At 31.3% G+C, this 21,703-nt stretch overlaps 2 protein-coding genes and 1 non-coding gene across 7 annotated transcripts in view; 1 reads left to right on the top strand and 2 right to left on the bottom strand.

Annotated features, from left to right (window-relative positions):
- Positions 1-4,379: 4,379 nt before the first annotated feature.
- Positions 4,380-18,919, bottom strand: LOC126741309 (high affinity copper uptake protein 1). 4 transcript variants are annotated; one of them, XM_050447702.1, is made up of 6 exons: positions 18,552-18,919; positions 15,933-16,116; positions 8,291-8,418; positions 8,136-8,231; positions 8,033-8,062; positions 4,380-5,140 (listed from the first exon to the last, which is right to left on the bottom strand). In XM_050447702.1, the coding sequence occupies exons 2-6, from the start codon at positions 16,101-16,103 to the stop codon at positions 4,939-4,941; spliced, it is 627 nt and encodes a 208-aa protein (XP_050303659.1). In that variant the 5' UTR covers positions 16,104-16,116; positions 18,552-18,919; the 3' UTR covers positions 4,380-4,938. The 4 variants fall into 4 exon arrangements, with proteins under 4 accessions (XP_050303659.1, XP_050303661.1, XP_050303660.1 ...); XM_050447704.1 differs by lacking the exon at positions 18,552-18,919 and adding an exon at positions 18,196-18,319; XM_050447703.1 differs by lacking the exon at positions 18,552-18,919 and adding an exon at positions 17,870-18,029.
- A 419-nt stretch (positions 18,920-19,338) lies between these two features.
- On the bottom strand, positions 19,339-19,420 carry Trnal-aag (transfer RNA leucine (anticodon AAG)). The gene has a single exon. It is a non-coding gene; the product is annotated as a tRNA-Leu (tRNA).
- Positions 19,421-20,754: 1,334 nt separating this feature from the next.
- Positions 20,755-21,703, top strand: part of LOC126741300 (uncharacterized) — a 66,668-nt gene continuing 65,719 nt past the window's right edge. The window contains exon 1 of one of the 2 annotated variants that reach the window (XM_050447692.1): positions 20,755-20,875. The gene's annotated coding sequence lies outside the window, so the exon portion shown is untranslated. The remainder of the gene's footprint in view (positions 20,876-21,703) is intronic. The other variant, XM_050447690.1, reaches the window with a different exon arrangement.

Genomic DNA, 21,703 nt, shown 5'->3' with positions numbered 1-21,703 from the left:
TTTTAGGCTTAAAATTTGGGCTTCAAAAGAAAGTTTCAAAAAATCAAAATTACCACGAGATAGAACATTAAATTATAATTAAAAATTATAGATTCAAAAAAGGTCTATAACAAGCATCGTCGTTCCTTCTTTCATTCAACCCTTTGCCTACGTATTTCAGTTGTATGTGAAAAGCTTGATGTCTCCTCAAATATTACAAGGAGAAATTCAGACCTTTAACAGCATTTCTACAGAACACTTTTATAAATATCCTGATTTTTGTTTTATAAGAATACATAAACTAGTTTTTGAGATATTGAACTGAGTAGACACTTGGAAGATCAAACATTCCCTTTGGATTCTACTAGACAAAGAAATGTATTTTATTTCCTAAAATATTACTGGACAATTTTAGACCTAAAACAACATTTGTATAGAATACTTTTCTAAACATTTTGCTTTTTGTTTCATAAGAATACGTTAACTAGTTTTTGGGAATTTGGACTTTGAAGAAAACCATACATTCCCTTTGGACTCCACTAGACAAAAAGTTTAATATCTCCCAAGATATTAGTTGGATACCTTTAGACCCAAAACAACATTTATACAGCATACTTTTTTAAATATCTTGTTTTTTGTTTTATAAAAATACGTTCACTAGTTTTTAAGATATTGGACTTTGAACTAAATAGATACTTTGAAGACCAAACATTCCCTTAGGACTCCTTTAATTAAAAAAAATTATGTCTCCCAAAATATTACTTGGATGACTTCAGACTCCATACAACCTTTCTAATATTGTGACCAAATGGTCTGAGGGTGAAAATGAGTTAAAATTGCTATAAATAAGTTTCCTAAACCAAATTTAAAAAAATCAATTTTTGGGTGAAAATTTCCAGGGAAATTCTTCTTAAAAAATGGTTTTAATTTTTTTTTTGGAAAATCTATTAGGCTGAGAGAAAAATCGTTTTAATAAAAGTTATTGGGCCTGAGAGGAACTACAATTTGCGAAATATGTTATAATTTTATCTATGACCATTTTCGAGAAAATTAATGAATACAGATTTTCATTATTACCCAACTTTCTCTGGAAGTATGAGGAGAATTGGTGTTTTAACTATTACATTCCGTTCTATACCAAGTGATGAAGAAAAAGCTTAAATATCTTTTTGCCCTAAATTGCAAACAGCCCAAATGTTAAGCCTAAAAATTTCGAAGATTCAAAAAATCAAAATTACCACGAGATAGAACATTAAATTAGGATCAAAAAAGGTCTATAACACTTTATTCTAAGTTTGATAATAACGGCAAAAAAAAATTCAAGATTTATTTTCCTAAAATAAAACTCAAAAATTTACTTTACTCAAGATTCAAGGGAGGAAAATGGCTTAGAATACCGTAAAAATACTATTCTGAACCAAAAATGTAAAATTAAAAACAAATCGATTTTTTTAATTTACACTTAAATTTGCAGGAAACACGTCAGGGGAATTTTTAGGACAAGAGCTTTAGCTTGGAAAATCTTTAATCCAGAAGGACGTTTCGTCATGTTTCCACATCCATCCTCAGGAATTGCCAAAAATAAAAGCCTTTAAGCTCAACTGAAGCGTTAAAAACAACCAAAAGTCTCTTCTATCACTCAACCAACCTGCTTTTGGCCAAATGAGCTCCTACTCGGACCTCTCTCTCATATGTCGGAGCCAAACGATCGTAATGAGTGGGTCAGTGGTTAAAAATAAGGGAAAAGTTTAATTCATTGACGTTGAACTAACCTTAAAATAAATCCTAAATATCTCCGAAACTATATAAATAAATAAAATAAATAAATAAATAACGCCTTTATTCAAGTATTTCTTTGCACATACAATGCAAAAACATATGAAAATGTACACTCACATCATATGCACAAGAATAGCGCAACTGGCGAAGTTTAGCCTCCTGGCCATTCTTCCACTCAACCAATTCTCCGGATATTAAGTTCACCATCTTTAAATGTTAACAGAGAAAATCCAATAGAATGCTTTTAAGAGATAACACTGAGGATAAAACAGTTTTAACCAACCATAACAATATAACAATGCAGTACATATATACATACAATATATCTGTCACTAAAAAAGTGCTAAAAATCTACTGCATATCTAATAAATACCTCTTGTACTTAGACCTATTAAATAACCAGAATTGCATACCTTAAATTGAAGAGGTAAGTTTTTATATAAGTTCACACAATTATAACTGAAGCTCTTTTTAAAAAAAGAAGTTCTATGTTGTGGCATTGTTAAATAATTTTTATCTCGCAAAAAGTGATTATGCATAGCCCCCTATAAGTTAGTTTTTTAAACAAATATACTAGTTGTTGACACATATTTAGTTTTCTATAAAATAATTAAACTTAAACCAATCCAACTGTTTTATATTTTCTGAGACATGATCAAATTTTCTTAATTTATAAACAAATCTAAATCATGTATTCTGAACGTATTGTATCCGTTTTTTATTTACAACATGTAAGAATGGATAATATACTATGAAACAAAACGAATAAATAGACATAATAAGTGACTCACACAATTTTTTTCTTGTTTTAAAATTTGAAAGGTGTCTGCTAGCATATAAAAGCTTCATTCTCACATAACTTCTTTTTAGTAAAGATTTTAAATGTTGTTCAAAATTAAGCTGTATATCTATACACAAACCCAAATTTTTACCGCAGTTAAGTTAGCAAAAGTCAACCGAGTATTTTCAACCTGAATATTAAGTCGATTCATGAGTATGCCCCTTTTCTTTTCAGAACAAAACAGTAACATTGTAGTTTTTGCAGGATTAATTGTCTAAGGATTAATTAAACTGAAATAATAATTGTGTATCATCCCCATATGCTTGCATGTGCGTTGATACAATAGAAAACATATCTGCAGTATAAATGACATACAACAAAGGGCCAAATATGGAGCCTTGTGCCACTCCCGAAATAATGTTTCTACTCTGCGATGTCTCACCACCTATCCTAACTACCTGCCTTCGACCTGTTAAATATGACCTAAAGAACAGTATTTCAACCTTCCCAAAACCATAATATGATAGCTTGGCACACATCAACTCATGATCAATAACATCAAAGGCTTTAGAGTAGTCTATCAAAATCAATATAGCAGCCATTTGCCTATCTTGAATTTTTACAATGTCGTCAGTAATATTTAGAAGTGCAGCTGCTGTACTATGACTAGATCTAAAGCCCGATTGATGCACAGGAAGAAAGCCATTTGTATTAAAGTAATCAGTGATCTGAACATGAACCACTCTTTCCAGAACTTTTGATACTACAGGAAGCAGACTAACAGGCCTCAAATCTGTAAAACTGACAGGATCATGTTTTGTTCTTTCCAGCAATTTGGGAAATTACCATGTTCGAGACAACTATTTACAATATGAGTTATATGTAATATTATCACATGCAAACACAGTTTCACCATCTGTTATGCCATCAATGCTTGCAGCATTTGATCTAATACTCTGCACATACTTAAACACATTAGAGGGATCGACCAATTTGAAAGTAAATTGTATGCCTTCCCTTATATTATTATTATTATAATATGCTACTTTATTATCACAGTTGTTTGATTTTTTAAAAACGCTGCAGAAATATGTATTTATCTCTTCCACATTTACCTATTCAGGAGGAATCTGAATAACTGTATTTGTAGGAACATAAACATTGAGGTCTCTTAAAGTTTGCCAAACTTTTCGTTAAGCCTTTTGGGTCTTCAAATATTGCAAATAAGCCAACTTTTCCTTACGTATAGAATTCTTAGTAAGATTTCCAAGCATTTTATAATGTCCAAAATTTTCTGTAGAGTTGTTTAATTTACATTTGAGCCTTGTTTTGTATCTTTCCCTCATTAAACCTCTTATTGCATAAGTCAACAATGGTGTATAAGGCTTAGTCACTCTAATGGACCTTACGGGAGCATGCTTATCAAATAAATACTCTATATTATGAGTCAGATACTCAACTTTACTATTTATATCATGAAGGTAGAACAATTATTCATCCCACCATACTTCAGACTGAAGGTCAAGTAAAAATTCAGGTTCATCGAAATGCTTAAAATCCCTTATAGAGTCAAAAATTTTTCAGTTTTTATAATACATGTTATGTTTATATAGCAAAATGTCAATAGGTGATTAGTTATCCCATTTGAATCTAATGTCCCACTCTAAGTTACAATATTTTTATCATTAATAAAAATTGGGTCTAGTAAAGTGGCTGTTGTATCAGTCAGACGAGTTGGTTCATCAACTACCTGAGAAAAGTCGTAGCTATCAAATAATTTGCTGACTATGGGTTTTGAATATTCATCATATCAAAGATATTCAAATGAAACAAAAACAGAGAGGCCTTATTCATTTATCATATATTTTTTTTACATACATACATACAATATAAACAATACAACAACTTTTAAAAGTTTTAATTTACATATAAAGTAAACCTAAATATTATCGAAAAAAAAAATAATAGGAACAATATAATGTACGTCGTCTAACAAAAAAATAATAATTAAACAAGAAAAAATAGAAGAGACCCTGTTGCAAATTTGAATCTTATATGGACTGAATTCGTCAATGGAAGAAGCAGAACAGCTGCTACACTTACGGTACACCCTGTATAATTATATTCCGAGGCGTCATTGTCTTTATTTGGTACCCCCATTATATGGAATGAATTTCATTTTAGCCTTATTTGTTCAATTATAAAGAAGTAGAAGCGGTTTTCTCTAATTCCCCTCATAAAAGTCAATAATAATAAGGTCCAAGAGTTTGTTGTTGTTGTAAGAGATTCCCTCGTAACAATACCTATATATTTTTTTATTATCTTACTTTGCCACACCTAATTAACATTACATTTTACTGCTTAGGATATTAAAAAAGAAAAAAAAAGGCATGGGGAGGTCAGTGGCAGTGTTCCGTGACGTCAACGATCAAACCTTTTTTCCAACCGAAGAGGAAGTAACCGACGCCCGCCCCCAGGACTACCGCGATGCACAGCCACACGTTGTACGTCATGAAGATCAACATCAGGAAATAGCTGAGGATCATCTGGATCATGTGCAGGAACGTTTGGTAGAAGTGGATCTTGCTGAGTATCGCCGGCCTGGAAAATTATTACGTGGATTTTTAATGGTGGAAGGCTGAAGCGGTTGTGAGTTACATTAAAACCAAAGGACATGCACAATGCTAGATGTAGAGGGTGGCCTAAAAGATCATTATTTAGATTTGGAAAAAAATTACTGTCTAAAAAAATTTGTGTAGAAGTTTGACCGTGATTTTAGTTAAACCGCTAACTTAATGTAATAGAAAAATCTTGATACTATCAAAGGCTTTACAAAAATCTAAGTATTTTAAAAATGCATGCACCGATTTTATTGATTTTAGTTTCATATGAAAGCCAATGAGTTTCTTTACCAAAAAGGTTTCTATAAGTTTTCTTGTAACTATAACTGTTTTGAAGTTATTGACCGCTAACTTAATGTAATAGAAAAATCTTGATACTATCAAAGGCTTTACAAAAATCTAAGTATTTTAAAAATTCATGCACCGATTTCATTGATTTTAGTTTCATATGAAAGCCAATGAGTTTCTTTACCAAAAAGGTTTCTATAAGTTTCCTTGTAACTATAACTGTTTTGAAGTTATCGACCGCTAACTTAATGTAATAGAAAAATCTTGATACTATCAAAATCTTTACAAAAATCTAAATATTTTAAAAACTAATGCACCGATTTTATTGGTTTTAGTTTCATATGAAAGCCAATGAGTTTCTTTACCAAAAAGGTTTCTATAAGTTTTATTGTAACTATAACTGTTTTGAAGTTATTGACCGCTAACTTAATGTAATAGAAAAATCTTGATACTATCAAAGGCTTTACAAAAATCTAAGTATTTTAAAAATTCATGCACCGATTTTATTGATTTTAGTTCCATATGAAAGCCAATGAGTTTCTTTACCAAAAAGGTTTCTATAAGTTTTCTTGTAACTATAACTGTTTTGAAGTTATTGACCGCTAACTTAATGTAATAGAAAAATCTTGATGCTATCAAAGGCTTTACAAAAATCTAAGTATTTTAAAAATTCATGCACCGATTTTATTGATTTTAGTTTCATATGAAAGCTGATGAATGTCGTTACCAAAAAGATTTTTACAAGTTTCCTTGTGACTATAACTGTTTTGGAGTTATTGACCGCTAACTTAATGTAATAGAAAAATCTTGATAATATCAAAGGCTTTACAAAAATCTAAATATTTTAAAAACTAATGCACCGATTTTATTGATTTTAGTTTCATATGAAAGCTGATGAATGTCATTACTAAAAAGATTCTTACCAGTTTTCTTGCAGCTATAACTGTTTTGGAGTTATTGACCGCTAACTTAATGTAATACAAAAATCTTGATACTATCAAAGGCTTTATAAAAATCTAAGTATTTTAAAAATTCATGCACCGATTTCATTGATTTTAGTTTCATATGAAAGCCAATGAGTTTCTTTACCAAAAAGGTTGCTGTAAGTTTTCTTGTAACTATAACTGTTTTGAAGTTATTGACCGCTAACTTAATGTAATAGAAAAATCTTGATACTATCAAAGGCTTTACAAAAATCTAAATATTTTAAAAACTAATGCAACGATTTTATTGATTTTAGTTTCATATGAAAGCCAATGAGTTTCTTTACCAAAAAGGTTTCTATAAGTTTTCTTGTAACTATAACTGTTTTGGAGTTATTGACCGCTAACTTAATGTAATAGAAAAATCTTGATACTATCAAAGGCTTTACAAGAATCTAAGTATTTTAAAAATGCATGCACCGATTTTATTGATTTTAGTTTCATATGAAAGCCAATGAGTTTCTTTACCAAAAAGGTTTCTATAAGTTTTCTTGTAACTATAACTGTTTTGAAGTTATTGACCGCTATCTTAATGTAATAGAAAAATCTTGAAACTATCAAAAGCTTTACAAAAATCTAAGTATTTTAAAAATGCATGCACCGATTTTATTGATTTTAGTTCCATATGAAAGCCAATGAGTTTCTTTACCAAAAAGGTTTCTATAAGTTTTCTTGTAACTATAACTGTTTTGAAGTTATTGACCGCTAACTTAATGTAATAGAAAAATCTTGAAACTATCAAAAGCTTTACAAAAATCTAAATATTTTAAAAACTAATGCACCGATTTTATTGATTTTAGTTTCATATGAAAGCCAATGAGTTTCTTTACCAAAAAGGTTTCTATAAGTTTTATTGTAACTATAACTGTTTTGAAGTTATTGACCGCTAACTTAATGTAATAGAAAAATCTTGATACTATCAAAGGCTTTACAAAAATCTAAATATTGTAAAAATTCATGCACCGATTTTATTGATTTTAGTTTCATATGAAAGCCAATGAGTTTCTTTACCAAAAAGGTTGCTGTAAATTTTCTTGTAACTATAACTGTTTTGAAGTTATTGACCGCTAACTTAAGGTAATAGAAAAATCTTGATACTATCAAAGGCTTTACAAAAATCTAAGTATTTTAAAAATTCATGCACCGATTTTATTGATTTTAGTTTCATATGAAAGCCAATGAGTTTCTTTACCAAAAAGGTTTCTATAAGTTTCCTTGTAACTGCGTCCGTTTCGGAGTTATTAAGGGCTCTTTCAATGCACTGAAAAAAACATTGATACTATCAAAGGCTTTATAAAAATCCAAATATTTTAAAAACTCATGCACCGATTTTACTGTTTTAGTTTCGTATCAAAACTGATGAGTTTCTTTATCTACATTCACTGTTTTTGCAACAATTAAGTACTGTTTCAATGCATTGAAATAATAATCTTGACCTAAAGTGTCACCATCCTTTCCAAATCCAAATCGGGCGTTATTTAGTCCATAAAAAAGGTCCACCCTGTACACCTCAATTCAACCCCACTACAACTACATCTAGATTACAAAACATCAAACAACATCCAAGTGATACCAACAAATTTTTTTTTTGCCCCACTTACGGTTGTTTGTGAATAACCTCTCCAACCACACTAGGAAATTAAAAAAATTACGTTAATAAACGTCTCCGTATGGCAACAGAATTACTACTTTTGCGATACTTACTGTACGACTTGGGGCTCGTCCGGTACCGTCGCCTTATCCGGTAACGACACCGCTTTATACTGTAAGGCGTTGTACGTTTTCCAAAATAAAAATTCCCTAGAAATAAAACACGGTTAGTGTTTTTCTTTTTATTCAATTGATATATTATTATGTACCTATAGTACTTCAGTCCTTCATAGAGAGCGGCCATTATAAAAATGCCTATCATGGACCCTATTAGGCCGCCTACTGTCGTAAAATGCCACTGTTCAAATAGCACGGTGGTATTTGTTGAAAATTGAAACTGAAAATAAGGAAAAATTAGATGAACAGTTAATTAGTGTCTTTTTTTTGTTTAATTATGTTGGTATTAATAGAAGGAGAGAAGAGGACAAACAGGGGGTCATTCAAGCTTGGGGTAGCTAAAAACCAGGTGGACAGAATACTGAATCCCAAAGTATTCTTAATAAAGTTTCACAACAACGGTTAAATACTGATTGATTGTAAATGCTTTCAGGTTTTCTGTTGAACTTGCCTGTCAAGTAGCAGGATTTTTTATTGATAAGTATTACATCTACATAGTAGGAATTAGTATATAGTTCCTGAGAATTCTGGAATATGCGTTAGATAATCTAAATCTTTCTTTGAGCATTCAAGGAAATAGTCCAATTTTCTCAAGGAGTATATTAAATAGTAAGAAATCAAACTTCAAGTCACAATAGAAAGTTAAAAGATTACAGGTGTTTCGCCTGTACCAAGCATCATCAGTTCTTCTTGTGTATGCACTAATAACATGAAAAACAGATAAAAAACACTATACACAAAAAATCCTATTCTATATCTAAAACTAAACTCTTGAATTACCTGTTATTAGAATGTTTAAATCTAGTTTAACATTGAGACAAAAACTTATTAATTTGTAATGGCTCAAGAACAAGTTGTATTAAATTTAAGATTAGGAAAAATATTGCGGTTAAATCAATTTCAAGTCCTGTTATTTTAATTATATGTAATGTTTTCTTAAATATATTTTCAGTACCTTCTATTGATATAAATAACGAAGATGGATAAAATCAGTTTGTTAGACAATTAATTTAAATCCTTTTTTTAAGTAATATATATAATAATAAAAAAGAAGTTGGATATTTGTCAACTGTTTATTTAATTTTAAAATTCCATAATAATTACAGTGGGGGATTAAATCGAGGAATTGCCTCATAACCTGGACTGTTAAAGTTACTTACCGAACTACATATTTTAAAATTTTCCTACTTTATTAAGGACCTCTATTTGCATATATTTGTCCGAATATTTTTGGATATATGGATTTGGAATATGCATTTGAGTATGCAATAATATGTTATAAGTCACTCTCAAATTTAATATTTATGTATGTGAATATAAATTTGTTTGAAAATACAAGAAGCTGATACTGCCACTGCTTCATCTAATTCGATTAATAATTTATGCTGTGATGAAAATGGTATTATATTGGCTCCAATTGAGTACTATGTGTGTTAAGCATTATTAATTTAAAGTTTTTATTTAACTCTCTTGGTTTCAGAGATATGAAGCATTTCTCCCCCTCAGATAACCGTAATAAAAAAATAATTAATTTTTCAACTTCCAAGGCTAATTTCTTAATTTCAAATAACTTTCTGGAAAAACACTGAAGTAGGTGTCCAATGATTTTTCTAGAAGAATGTGTGTTTCAATTTTCAAGCCTTTAACTCGCTTGGTTTCAGAGATATGAGCATTTCTGCCCCCTAATAACCTTAATAAAAAAATAATTCATTTTTCAACTTCCAAGGCTAATTTCTTAATTTCAAATAACATTTTGGAAAAACACTGAAGTAGGTGTCCAATGATTTTTCTACAAGAATGTGTGTTTCAATTTTCAAGCCTTTAACTCGCTTGGTTTCAGAGATATGAGCATTTTGCCCCTTAGATAACCGTAATAAAAAAAATAATTATTTTTTCAACTTCCAAGGCTAATTTCTTAATTTCAAATAACTTTCTGGAAAAACAGTGAAATAGGTGTCCTCCAATGATTTTGCTAGAAGAATGCGTGTTTCAAGTCTTTAACTCGCTTGGTTTCAGAGATATGAAGCATTTCTGCCCCCTAATAACCGTAATAAAAAAATAATTCATTTTTCAACTTCCAAGGCTAATTCCTTAATTTCAAATAACTTTCTAGAAAAACACTGATATAGGTGTCCAATGATTTTTCTAGAAGAATGTGTGTTTCAAATTTCAAGTCTTTAACTCGCTTGGTTTCAGAGATATGAGCATTTTGCCCCTAATAACCTAAATAAAAAAATAATTCATTTTTCAACTTCCAAGGCTAATTTCTTAATTTCAAATAACTTTCTGGAAAAACACTGAAATAGGTGTCCAATGATTTTTCTACAAGAATGTGTGTTTCAATTTTCAAGCCTTTAACTCGCTTGGTTTCAGAGATATGAGCATTTTGCCCCTTAGATAACCGTAATAAAAAAATAATTATTTTTTCAACTTCCAAGGCTAGTTTTTTAATTTCAAATAACTTTCTGGAAAAACACTGAAATAGGTGTCCAATGATTTTTTTAGAAGAATGTGTGTTTCAATTTTCAAGTCTGTAACTCTCTTGGTTTCAGAGATATGAGCATTTTGCCCCTTAGATAACCTTAATAAAAAAATAATTATTTTTTCAACTTCCAAGGCTAATATCTTAATTTCAAATAATATTTTGGAAAAACACTGAAGTAGGTGTCCAATGATTTTTTTAGAAGAATGTGTGTTTCAACTTTCAAGTCTTTAACTCGCTTGGTTTCAGAGATATGAGCATTTTGCTCCTTAGATAACCTTAATAAAAAAATAATTCATTTTTCAACTTCCAAGGCTAATTTCTTAATTTTAAATAACTTTCTGGAAAAACACTGAAATAGGTGTCCAATGATTTTTCTAGAACAATGTGTGTTTCAATTTTCAAGTCTTTAACTCTCTTGGTTTCAGAGATATGAAGCATTTCCGCCCCCTAATAACCGTAATAAAAAAATAATTATTTTTTCAACTTCCAAGGCTAGTTTCTTAATTTCAAATACCTTTCTGGAAAAACACTGAAATAGGTGTCCTCCAATGATTTTGCTAGAAGAATGCGTGTTTCAATTTTCAAGTCTTTAACTCGCTTGGTTTCAGAGATATGAGCATTTTGCCCCTAATAACAAGCGAAAATCAAATTTGGCGCCATTATGACGTCACAAATTTATATTCGTTTCCTGTTAGTACTATTCCTCGACATTCTGAGGGCGCAACATTCACCGACGTTTCACTGTTCTATTGGCTCTTATGGGAGTTTCCTATCTAAGTGGTATAAATCTGTCAACATTGAGACCTTCCAAAAATGTAGACAAGGCTTAGCATCAATTACTGCAAGTTCTAGGTATGTACCGGCCACAATAAAACTTAAAAAAAAGGGGTAAGATCTTGAGAAGAAAATCAATATTAAGATTTGACAGTTAATTTATTCACTATTTTACTGGAATGGATTTATCTACAATAAAAATATATGAAAATAAAGACGAGCATCCAATTTTGCTAAACCTACCAAGACATCAACACTATCAATTTAGTCCAGATTATGAATTTTCCTCTGAATAATTATGTTATAAAACAAAACATGCTATCTATTAATATTTAATAAGGTAGGGTTGTTTATTAAATTACAGTAAAATATTCTGACATCAAATTAAAATCTTATACTAAAAAAACTAAACTGGCTGGAGACATTTACAGTTTGAACCCTTTTAACAACACTTTTAAGAGGTGAGATAAGTAAGGTTTTTATACATTGACATTTAGACAACAATGGTGTATGTTGCGGAATACCATAGCTTCAAATTAAATATCATGTGCTTATATGTCATTCACCCTAAATGGTAATCCTATAATTTTTAATTACCTGGATAGCAATGATGAGAGCAATGAAGAGATGCAAAGGAGGTTTTGTGGAAGTGCATGTATTTCAGGAAATTTGGTATATATCCCCAGAGAGGCTGTGTTATTATATATTATATTCCAAATTGCTCTATATAAGTACCGTAAAACCCTATTACTTTGAACGCTCATATAAAATTGAACGGTTTGTCTAAAAATGCCGGTAAATTTGTAGTGCGAAAACTTTAACTTGCATCTGACCACACAGTAAAGACTTTTTTTTGTATTTGTTGGGAGCTCTAGGGTCTTATAAAACCGTAAGTATATGGGTAAACTTGAATTTTGGGGTATACCTTATACTAATAAAATTTTTTTATATTAATACTTTATTTACCTTAATTTATTATACTAATACTTTTAAAGTTACATTTTATAACCTAACCTCTAAATTTCAAAAACTGCCCATAATTGCATTTTTAAAACAGGGAAGTAATATTAATATAGGACTTTTTTTTCTTTTAGACTACATTAATGTCGGCGGAAAATCTAAAACGTATATACCGGCGCTATAATAATGCAGAAGATAAAGAAAATCTTGAACAGGTTCTGAATATGATAAAAAATAAAAGAATTAGCCTTTGTCAGGCGAGTAAACAATACGGTTTTCCAAAAGGCATATTGTCCAATAAGTTAAACAACCGCCACACTGGAAAAATTGGAAAACCATTTGTCCTTCCGGTAGAATTGGAAAATGCTATTGTGCAACACGTCCTACTTGTAAGTGAATGGGGTTTTCCATTTGATTATACAGATTTGTCTCACTTGGTACAGCAACTAATCCTTAAGCACGGAATAGAGGCTCCTCAACTGCCTGAAAATAAGTTGTCCAGTAAGAAGTGGTGTCTCAGATTTATTAGAAGACACAAAAATGATGAACACCTGAGAAAATGATTTAATTGAATTGAAACAGAATACTTTTCTAATTTAAAAGAAATAGATTTTGAAAACGGTGAGCCTTTACCTCCAAACAGGATATTTAATTATGATGAGACAAATTTGTCAGATGACCCGACGACGAAAAAATGTATTTTTCCAAGAGGCATAAAATACCCCGAACGCATCAGAGATTCATCGAAAAGTAGCATTTCCGTAATGTTCTGTGGATCTGCGGATGGACGTATACTCCCACCGTACGTAGTATATAAGGCTGAAAATCTGTGGCAAACCTGGACTGAAGGAGGACCAAAAAATACCCGATATAATCGCAGTAAGAGCGGTTGGTTTGACGCAGTTATTTTTGCCGATTGGTTCCTAAATTCATTTATACCTTTTCGAAAAAACATTGAAGGGCGAGTCGTGCTCATAGGAGATAATCTTCCAAGTCATTTCTCTGAAGAGGTAATGCGAGCAGTTCAAGAAAACAATATTTCATTTTGTTGTCTTCCCAAAAATTCTACCCACATCGCTCAGCCGCTAGATGTTGCCTTCTATGGGCCTTTAAAGCGAAAGTGGAGATCCATATTAGATACATGGAAACAGTCGCTAAAAAAAAAGTCGCAGGTATTACCAAAAGAAATATCTCCTCGATTATTGAAATCGTTATGTGATGCTGTTGCACCGGATTGCAAGTCCGATAACTTGGTATCCGGATTCAAGAAATGCGGGATTTATCCATGGAGCCCTGAGGAAGTATTAGGTCGGTTTCCGAAAGAGCCCAATGAAAATAATGATCCTAGTAGTTCTCAGGTGGTTTCGGATGTCGTTTTAAATATGTTAATGAACATGAGATACGGAGAAAGAAATACCAATGCCCCTGCCAGAAAAAGGTCTAAAATAGACGTAGCTCCTGGAAAAAGTATCGCCTTTGAAGATCTCACCCCACAGAATAACATCCCATCAACCAGCAAAGGAGCTGCCAGAAAAACTTTGGAAAACAAAAAGCAAGCTTTAAAAAATTATAACCGATCGTCAGTCTCGTCAGAAGAAAGCGATAGCAGCGATTCTAACAATATTGTGTATATGGACTCGTCGGAAGAAGAAGATCTTCTTACCATTATCCAAAAGGAACAAGAAACCTTGTGCTTAAGCAGCTCTGAAGAAAGTGCTTCTTTAGGCTTCTGTTTCACCGAAGTCCCCTGGGCAGACATCAAAGGTTTGCGCTCCATTAGAAACTTCAACCTACAGCCCTTCTTTTCAAACAGTTTCTGATTTTCCTGCCTACAATTTTGTATTGGCCGAATTTATATACAACGAAGGAACAAAAAAGGAGGCAAAAAAAGTGTTCGTCTCAAAAATCATTTCCAAGGATGAAAGCGGCTTTAAAGTGAGTTGTCTTCGACGATATGGGCAAAAACCCTCAACTTTTATTTTCCCTCAAGTGGAAGACATATCTTCTATTGATTGTAGCCAAATAAAATGCAGATTAAGAAATCCTACAGAGTTTAGGGGGCATTTTACTTTCAATGAAGATTTAGGAAATATTTAATAGGTATTACTATTTTTATTACCTTTTTGGATATAATTTTATTACTACTATAATTTTTCTTACAGGTCTTTTCACTTCTGATCTCAACCTGCCCTTTGCCGAAAAAAAGAAAATTTGTTTCCTTTTAATTAGTATCTAACCTAGGTAATACCTATTTATGTTATTTTTTTAGGTAATATATGAATAATTATGATTTAGTTGGCGTGAGTGGCATTTACGGGTATTTGTTATTTTTTGTTAACAAAAAAATTAATGTTATGTTTATGTTTAATTAATACCTAATCTTTTGTATCTTTAGATAATATCTAACCTATGCACCTTTTATTTGTTCATTTGAGTTTTGTTAAACAATTCGTTTATTTGTTTATTTCAATAAATATCTATTAATAATTTTATGAGTGTTTAATTTCATTGCAAGTTTTTTTTATGTAGATACACAAAATATTAACACATATTATATGCTGTTTTTTGTTCAATGAAACAATTACGGCGCAATAAATTGAACATTAAAGTGATTTTAAAGCTTCGTTCAAAGTTATGTACCCATAACATTGAACACCCTATTTTTTTTTTAAAAAAAGGGTGTTACTTACCTAAATGTAAACATTTTGTTCTATATATTTAAAGGTATTGTTGGTCCCCCCAATATGCTTACAATACTATTTCTCTATTGTATATTATTAAGAATCTGCAAAAGACGAAAGCCGAAAAGTGTTTAATGTTATGGGGTTTTACGGTATCTATCTATCTATTTGTTACACACAAGGATGTACAAGACTATTTGACAAGCAATAGTAATAATCTAAGCTTTCCAGCGACTGAAAAGGTGTCAGAATGGCATAAAATGCTTTACATATAAATTTAAGGAAAGGTGAAACAAATAACAATTTCAAATGAAGAGTATTTTAACTATAGTCAGCGTTTTGTTAAAACTCTAAAATGTTCAGTGCCTATATGTATTCTGGTCTTATTTTACTGTTCTTCTTTGTTTTTTATTTATTGACTGTACATTACTTTATGTAATTTTAACTTGCATAAAGAATTTGAATATTAACATTGATTCGGGTACTTTGAAGCGGCAATACTAAATAAACTGAAACAGAACAGAACTGACCATCAATATGTTTTATACAATAATAATAGGTAATTTCTGTGTTAATATGTTCTTTTATTATTTATCTAATAAGTGCATTTTAAGTGCTCCCTTCAGTTAGTATCTGAATTGGCTTCATATCTGTTATACAAGTAATAGACAAATAAATAATTCAATCCAACTGTTTTATCTTAAAAACATAACCACTTAATATACTCCACCCTTTGACCTGTATAAACATTGTATGTGTATAATGCCTCTAAGGCAATTTTCAAACAAAAAAAATAAACTAAATTAATTCTTGTGCGAACGAACCTGTACATACCCACATGTTCATCATGTCCATACTATGACCAGCCATGGAGTGTCCAGACATGTCGTGGTGTCCGTGGTGCATGTCCGGCATGGCGGCTTCGGTCGAGCCCATCTGATGACCCCCTGCCATGTCATGACCCCCGGTGGCATCCGGCATGTGGTGGTGATGGTGATGTTCCATTTTCCTCTAAACTCTTTCCGATGAAAATATAAAAAGTTAGTGCAATATAAAAAATGGTATGTATAGCACTGAAATTTATGTCGTTATGTTTAAATTAATTTTTGTAAATTTTTCATGAAATTACTGCATCCTCTATGGATGTTTTTTGAAATATCTTGTAAAGGTTTGTTTTATATGAGTTAAATGAGAAAAACTGATAATATACCAGGTGTTTTAAAATTTCAGCATCAATCTATGTCTATATCTACACCCCTTCGCTACCACAGTATTATCATAATCTATGGTATATGCCAAAAACAATATTTTAAGGTCTGGTGACTTTAGTCCAGTTACTTTAAAATTCAGTAATTCAAATTGAAATATATTTATTGCCTAATAGGAATCTAATCCTAATCACTGAGACTATATATGAAAATATAAGTAAACAATGCATATGTAATGAAAAATAATAATAAAAACATAACTAATTACTAACTAATAGGTAATAAAATTTTAGTGACAATGCACTGCACTCTGGCATGCATGAATTTAAGTAAGAAATTTTGCTTTTTCTTATTATGTATAACCGATGAACAGGTTCAATAAAGACAAACTTAAGAAATCAACTGGTAGTGATATATTCCCTCTTACATGAATAAGGGCTGCTCTGATTATCTTCATGTTCCCTTGGTTACAATTTGAGAAACTTTGAGACCAATAAGACATGTGTTTTTACATGATCTGTTGACAGTTACCGATACAGTGGCAAATGAGATTTATGATAAACAGCAGCTTGATGTTTTTATGACAGAATATGCAAAAGCTTTGGATTTTGATACAATGGATCATGGGATTCCTATCAGTAAACTAGGTGAGTTTCACTTTTCTCTAAATGCATGTAAATTCATGGAATTTTATTTGACTAATCAGTGTGTCAAGTTTGGTAGTAGTATTTGGTTTCAACATCAGGTGTTCCACAGGCTAGTAAGCTGTTTCAGTTAGATTTAAATGATGTTGCTCTATGGTCCGAGAAGAAAAGTCTAACAATTACTTTTTCATGTAAAATCAATTGCTTTGTATATAATGATTATTGTGTCAATAATCAAATGCTCGTTGAATAAGAAAGAATGAAGGTACAACTGCTGTGAAACTTAAAGAATAATCATCATTATGAAATGATCACTAAAAAAGGTTACAAACTTCTGACAAAAGAGATCTTTGATACAATATTGAAGACAAAAAAAAAGAGGCACTTATTTCCAACAGGTTTTACCCAATTACAGGAAAGAATTTGATATTCTATGTACCTAAACAAACTATATACATACTAAAAAGACCCTGCCGCACCTATTTACTTTATACATTTTATAATGGGCCTTAAACTATCAACAAAAATATCAAGTATGTAGTTAGGATTTGGGTTACCAAGTTTAATTAAAAAAACCTATTCTAAATAGCACCCTTTTTATCTATTATATTATTAATAACAAAACTGTTCTTTCATGGATCAAATTAGGTTCTTAATCCCCAAGATCAATTTAACCATAACAAATTCAAACCTCTTCTTGTGATTGATCCAGTACCTATAAGCACTCTTACATTTAATTACTCTTCTGATATTTGAACGAGTAATAAATAAATAAAATGCATATTAGTTACACCTCACCAAGAATTATTGTTGTCAAATGTTTTGACTCAACATCACATTTACGTAAACATGTTATTTACTGATAAAGAATTTTATCAAAATGTATTGTGATTGTTGAAAACCATTAGGTACTACTTACTATAATATAAGAAACCTCAAAACTAAAACACTGCACCTCACTACAACAACAGTCCGATCAGAACTGTCTTGCCAAACTAATTTTGCATAATTCATAAAACACTTATCTGAAGTCTGAAAGAACCCATTAAAATATTATCGCACATAATTACTAAATAGAGAACAATTCAAATTTAAAGGCCAATTTGATAAAGGCACACACATCAGCTTATGATATAATTTAATTAATGGGCTAAATTTTATAGAGTACAATCGGCAATAAAATGCAGACACTATAAAAGTTTAAACAATGGATCGATTGATTAGCAGATCTTTTAATAAACTTACCCAAGTGTTCAACTAAATTCTTTTACAGGGGATTTCCAGGTGATGTGTATAAAACAAGAATAAATTTATACTATATTCTGTGGTTACATGTTGGCCTTGAGTATGCAACCTATTTGGAAAATTGGTTTTTATTATATTAATTTGTCTGGGGAAGCAATTAGTAACTCTAGAGAATGCCGCTGCTTAGGGTGTGAGGCTCGACTAACTGAATAATCTGGTACAAACTCTTCTTAATGATAATAATTATTATATAACCCAGCCATTAGTTAAGGCATTTTCAATATGGAATCTAATTAGGGCTATAGTAATAATGCTTAGCAGAGGTGCTCCTTATTTAATAAAATAGTCAAACTTACCTGAATAGGTCAGCTTCACACTAATAAAACTTTCTTCAATGGGGGATCAGCTTGAGGCCAGCAAAGAAATTAGATCAAACTTTATTACGGGGCCGCCTTTCACTTTCAAATAATTTATCAAAGAGGGGTTAACAGTCTTCATATAGAATCAAAAATTTTTGTAAATAACTAATAACGTCCTTTATTACCACATGGTAAGCAAGTGATAACACCGTTGTCACTCGATAATAACTAGCGTCGTCCGATCCGTTAATTCATTACTGACTCTAGGGCACCAAATAAGCGACCGGGGGCTCCGCTATTCAACATATTATTAAAAGGATTTTATCGTAAATTATTGCAAAATTTTCGGCTGTCACTGTCAAAAAAAAAATTTGATAAACAAATGACGTAATCAGTCGGCTGTCATAATAACGAGTGGATAGGCAACCCGCGAAACAGTTGGGTTGTAGATTTTGAGGAAACGCGTGTTTTCTTTTATGTGAAAATGCTTTATTTTTCCGATTATTTATTTAGATTATTGGAAAACTATGAAAATGTAAAGTTACACATCACTATTATAATAAAGATCAATTTAGAAAATACTATCTCATACGCTTAATAATTATTAAAAAGAAGAAGAAAATAGAAGACGCATTTAGAAGAAAATAATACGAACTAAAGTTTTTAACGATAACTCTCGTTATATTTAATTTAATCTAAGTTCAATAAATCTTAAATACAAGTCAAGAAATCTAAAGAAAAAATTCTTTCTTTAGACAATAAAAAAAAATATAGAAAAAATGTATGGCAGCGGTGGGATTCGAACCCACGCCTCCGAAGAGACTGGTGCCTTAAACCAGCGCCTTAGACCGCTCGGCCACGCTACCTCATGCCAAACTTTTGCGTAATATTATTCACTTCATAAAACCATTATGTAACCCGATTATTTAAAAAAATATATAAATATTATTTATTTATTTTATGTTTATAGGCATTATTTAAATATTCAATACCTTTTTTGCATTATATTGCCTCTGTATATTGTTTTATTATGTAATTTTGCATACATTAAATTCTTGTCCTTTAACTACGTTTACACTGGCACCTTTGTGCCCAATAAGTAAATTTTATTACATTACATATTTTTTTATTAAATTACCGGGTCATAACAAGATTCGAGCAGAACTAAAGGAATAAGAGCACTTTCAAAATCTTTGCCCTTTTTGCATATTTTCCCGAAGATAATAACATGAATGACGAAATTTAAAAATATATAGTATGAGTTATGCATTTTTAATTAGGTTAGAGCATTTTTAATTCAGTAATTTAAAATTTCGCGTTTCATTCAGTTTTATTGATGTCCTGAAGATGAGGATATGTTGTAAAACGAAACATGCGTCAAAAAATAAAAAAACAGAGATTCATTTTCATACATAAACATGGCGTCTCAAATGCTTTTACTCAATTGGTACAAAATTTAGGGGATGTAATGCCAATTGTCTATTTTAAATATTTTGTTAAATGTGGGACGTTTGCCGTTAAATTTGTATGAAAAATTACTTTATTAGACGTTTATCACTAAATATTCAATCATCTTCAGGAAAAAAATTATCTGGATTAAATCAAGGTACTTTTTTTACCCAATTAGTCCATATAACTTGAAAGGATATGATCATTTTCTATTTTAAAAATTTATTAACACTGTGCAATGTTTACCCTTTAATCAGCAGACAATTCTTCCAGCTAGTTACATGAAAATCATATTACTGCCTGGAATAATTTTGTTTTTATTCCAGGCACTTGATGACGTCAACATTTCAACTGCCTGGAATAATTTAGTGTTTTTTTTTCAGGCAATTGATGACGTCAATATTTGAACTGCCTGTAAAAATCTAGAGAGAGAAGAGAGGAGAGTGCGAAGCCTGCAAAGTGTGAGAGTTTTCATTTTTCAAGGGATGGAATTTTTTTCTCGAAAACAAGCATTGCAAACAAGACAGAGGTCTACAGCGCAACAGTTTTCTATAAAACATCCCTCAAAAGATCTTCTGCCCTTTGCAATGTAGTTTTCACGGTGCGACGACAGATGACGCCAAAAGTTTTGGGGGGATGAAACCGATGTTCCCGAGGGACCGAGGGGGTGAAAAACTCAACAAGAGGTCTGCGCAACAGTTTCCCACCGTTCGGTGGCGATCCCGAAAATTTTCGGGGGGTAGCAGTGAGTCCCCGAAATCCGTTCGGCACGGCGCGAGTCCCTTCAAAGGTCAAATAAGGGCATAAACGTTAAATTTTCCCGACTACTTGTTTATTGCCTTCTTCCCAGCTGGGTTTTTAGTGAAATAAAGGTAATAATCTATTTGTTTTTTTTTGAAGATTTCTTTCCTGTATATCGGGGGCAGGCTGCGGGGGGGTTTTATGTAAATTATTATTTACTGTAGACTTTGGATTTTATATATGCGTGGACTGATCCCTTATTGGGGAAAAGTCAATCTTTCAGGATTTATCTTAGACGTGGCACAAAGAAAATGTTGTCACAGTTATCCGGGGAGGGAGAAGTGCCTAATATAAATTTTTAGTCACAAAAACACACTTAACGTATTTTCATTAACGTGACAGGCTTAAAAAAAATACGTCATTAAAGTCATATTCACGTCAAAGTGCCACTTAAAGTGGGATTATTACGTGGTTTTATTAGTCAAATTTCCCCCCTAATAACATGGAATTGACTACTTTTTAACTAAAATATATAAACACAATTTAATATTAAAATAATTATAGCAGGCATATACCGAGGCGGTTCGAATTCGTTGGGGCATTTAGTTCCTCAAAGCGAACTTTTCCCTTTGAGGAAATTCGTTTTTATTTTCCCTGGGAAAAATTTCCGCTCTATCGCTTCGGCTGGTTTGCAGTATTTTTAGTCCTCTTTGTTGTTCTTCTTATTGCATCCGTAGTTTTAGTTAGTATACTTACACGCTCCACTGTGGAGTAGCCATGAATAACCATTTGCCCCCGGGGGGGATGATTGCACTCCCCATTCCACCCCAAAAGAAACTACCACAAATACAACTCGTAACTTTTAGTAATATTTGACATTAAATGTAATATCTGTTATGGTAAATAAAGTTCAATAAAAATATCTTATCCTGTTAATACTTTTCTTACTTTAAATGTTC

This window comes from Anthonomus grandis, chromosome 10, assembly GCF_022605725.1.
Source record: "Anthonomus grandis grandis chromosome 10, icAntGran1.3, whole genome shotgun sequence".
NCBI classification, from domain to species: domain Eukaryota; kingdom Metazoa; phylum Arthropoda; class Insecta; order Coleoptera; family Curculionidae; genus Anthonomus; species Anthonomus grandis.
This window is presented reverse-complemented; position numbering and strand designations above follow the sequence as displayed.

Coding starts and splice junctions, on each gene's coding strand:
- LOC126741309 (XM_050447702.1), bottom strand. CDS start 16,103: ATGGAACATCACCATCACCACCACATGCCGGATGCCACCGGGGGTCAT. Junction 8,419..15,932: donor TGGACATGATGAACATGTGG/GTATGTACAGGT, acceptor CCTTATTTTCAG/TTTCAATTTTCAACAAATAC. Junction 8,063..8,135: donor GACGAGCCCCAAGTCGTACA/GTAAGTATCGCA, acceptor TTAATTTCCTAG/TGTGGTTGGAGAGGTTATTC.